Here is a 3382-nt window from a genome sequence, read left to right on the forward strand (position 1 = left end):
TTCGAAAATCAGTGGAAGCACTCAGAAAAAGGAAGATCAAGGAGAAACCTTTAGATCAGTAAGAACCAACCCACTCTCCCTCCACCCGTTCTCTTTTCCCTGATATGTTTGTCTGTGTGCATGTGTAAGAGGGAGTTTAAAAGGGATTTCAGGTTTTAATTTGTACAGCTCATCTAATTTAATTTAACGCGATTACTGCTTTAGTAGTGAGCATGGATAACTAAGGAAACTCATCCATGCACTCTATCATTTTGGGTTTGAAAATCAGGTCGTATTTCTTTAAAAAATGTAACTGTTTATGACCTGCAGTACGGTGAGCAGTTTTTGTCTCCTTACCTGAGGGAGGATGTTCTGGCGATGGAAGCTATGTAACAAAGATTCACCAAACTGATAAAAACCGAAAGAACTACGGATGCTGTGAATCAGGAACAAAAACAGAAGTTGCTGGAAAAGCTCAGCAGATCTGGCAGCATCTGTGAAGAAAAAATCAGAGTTAACGTTTCGGGTCTGGTGAGCCTTCCTCAGAACATTTTGGAGGAAAGGTCACCAGACCTGAAACGTTAACTCTGATTTCTCCTTCACAGATGCTGCCAGATCTGCTGAGCTTTTCCAGCAACTTCTGTTTTTGTTCACCAGACTGATTCCTGGGATGGCAGGACTGATGTGTGAAGACAGACTGGATTGGTTAGGATTATATTCACTGGAATTTAGAAGAACGAGGGGGGATTTCAAAGAAACCTATAACATTCTACCAGGATTAGACAGGGTAAAAACAGGAAGAATTTTCCTGATGACAGGGGAGTCCAAAACCAGGGGTCACAATTTAAGGAAAAGTTGTAGAGCATTTAGGACTGAGATCAGAGAGTGGTGAGCCTGTGGGATTCTCTGCCACAGGAAGCAGCTGAAGCCAAAACACTGAATGTTTTTGAGGAAGCATTAGATATAGTTCTTAGGGATATTGGGATAATAGGGTATGGGGTGAAAGCAGGAACAGGAAACTGAGTGGGATGATCAGCCATCATTGATCAGCCATATCGAATGGTGGAGCAGTCTTGATGGGCTGAATGGCCCGCTGCTGCTCCTATTTTCTATGTTGCTATATGTGACAACTCCAGGAACACAGGGCTTGATTTCCAGCATGCCACTCCAGTGAACTGCGGCAATACAAAATGTGGAAGCATTGTTAACTGGGAGGATAACAGTGCAGAACTTCAGAAGGACATTGACAAGTTGGTGGAGTGAGCAGGCCTGTACATGGTAGATGTAGAGGTGTCTGAAGAAGGGTCCAGACACGAAACATCAGCTTTCCTGCTCCTCTGATGCTGCCTGGCCTGCTGTGTTCACCCAGATCTCCACCTTGTTATCTCAGACTCCAGCATTGGCAGTTCCTACTATCTCTGAATCAATTATTTAAAAGCTGTTTTGGTAGAGAGAACAATGGAGAAACATGTAAAATAAAGGATACAATTCTAAAGGGTGTGCAGGAGAATTTGCACATAAATCACAAAAGGTGATAGGGCAGGTTGAGAATGTGGTGAATAAAACATTCAATGTCCTGGGCATTATTAACAGGGACATGGAGTGCAAGAGCAAGGAGGTTATGCTGAACATTTATAAGAAATGAGTTAGACCTTAGCTAAGTATTGTGTAAAATGAATATAACAGTTGAAATATTTGCCAATCACCTCAATGTAATAAAATTACAAGTTGCCAAAGTAACTCAGTAGGCTGGTTGCACCTGTGGAGGGAAAAGCAGTGAACATTTTGAGTCTTATATGACTCTTTTTCAGAACTTCAGAATCTTTGGATTCAACATTAACTCTGTTTCCCTCAAATGCTGTCTGACTTGGTGAGTTTTATCGATGCTTTCTGCTTTTTATTTCAGGTTCGCAGTGTTTTATGTCTTCCTCATTCCAATAATTAATCAGAAAGTCAATGTCAATGAAGCCACCCCTGTCTTCTTTGAACACTGACTCTGAAGTTCTGTTTGGGATAGGGGGAGATGGTAATCTGCCTCCTGCTATCTCTCCAATGGTGTGGTCAGTGAGGTGGTGTAAATTTCCCAAGAATGCTTATTTACAGGAGTTACAGAAATTGAGTGGGAGACAACGCCGGTCCCCTTCTATGGGAGACACCCTTCAAACAGCCACCCTCCTTCAACAGTCAGGTGGGATTCTAGGTTCTTTCAATTACTCAACCTTTAAAATGAATTTCAGAAATTGATAAATGTCTTCATAGGCCATTAACTCATCTTCCATCTTCATAGCCATACTCTGTACATTTTTTGCAGCTTCAGTCTTGCTTCCTTTTGTGAGATCTATGGAACTTTTTGTTATAGTGTAGATATTTGTTACTATTAAGAGTGCTGTAAGAAGTCCTGATATAACTCTGACAATAGTGGACAATAGGGGAAGTGATCCAGAAAGCAGCTCTTGAATGGTTTCAGTTTTCTGGCTTGCTGATGTTACCTGTCTGGCTGCGTTAGACAATGAAAGGATTGTTGGCTCCTCAAGAACCGAATGTTCTCCATCTCTCTCGCTGCACTTTACTGCACTGCAGGTTATGTTTAGAAACTCTGACATTTCTTCACTAGACTTGTGTTTTATGATTTCTGCCTGTAGGTTACGGCTCCAGGATTTAATAGCACCGCAAATCTTGTGTAAATACCTTGATACTAGCTTACAACATTCATTGTATTGATTTACAATTTCGTCGACTCTTTTCTGTTTGACAGATTGTCCAACAGACTCGGTGACACCAGCTGTAAAATTGGTAGCGGCACCAGTTGCACTCATTCCCGCTCCCATGGCACTGAGACCCAGCGATGTACCTGATGTTAAAGGGCTTGCAATCAGTCCTGTAATGGACAGAACCCCACCAACAATTGCTGCTGAAGTTCCTGTGACAGCTGCAATGGTGGCACCTCTGTGGTACTCATCAATGCTTTCCGCAATTTCTTTCAGTTCCTTTATGTGTTCTTGTGTCTGATCTCTCCAATCTGGGAACTGTTTGACAAACAGCTGGCAGTCCTCATTGTGTTTTTCCAGTTCAGTTTTCAGCTGTATCCTGTTAAGAATGGAAGGATTACTTCAGATTATGTCCCAAGTCATATAATTAAACATAGAAACATAGAAAATCGGTGCAGGAGTAGGCCATTTGGCCCTTTGAGCCGCACCACCATTCAATATGATCATGGCTGATCATGCAATCTCAGTATCCCATTCCCACCCTCTCCCCACACCCCCTGATCCCTTTAGCTTCAAGGGCCATGTCCAGTTCCCTCTTGAATATATCTAATGAACTGGCCACAACAGCTTCCTGTGGGAGGGAATTCCACAGGTTCACAACTCTCTGAGTGAAGAAATTCTTCCTGATCTCTGTC

At 42.3% G+C, this 3382-nt stretch overlaps 1 protein-coding gene across 1 annotated transcript; it reads right to left on the reverse strand.

Moving 5' to 3' along the window:
- Positions 1 to 2189: 2189 nt before the first annotated feature.
- Positions 2190 to 3066, reverse strand: LOC109925178 (apolipoprotein L3-like; the record flags this gene model as incomplete). The annotated part of the gene is made up of 1 exon (XM_048594860.1): positions 2190 to 3066. A coding segment is annotated over one exon (877 nt), but the record flags the coding sequence as incomplete, so codon positions are not given.
- Positions 3067 to 3382: the final 316 nt, after the last annotated feature.

Source organism: Rhincodon typus, unplaced genomic scaffold (assembly GCF_021869965.1).
Source record: "Rhincodon typus isolate 14 unplaced genomic scaffold, sRhiTyp1.1 hic_rhity00016066, whole genome shotgun sequence".
Taxonomy (NCBI): domain Eukaryota; kingdom Metazoa; phylum Chordata; class Chondrichthyes; order Orectolobiformes; family Rhincodontidae; genus Rhincodon; species Rhincodon typus.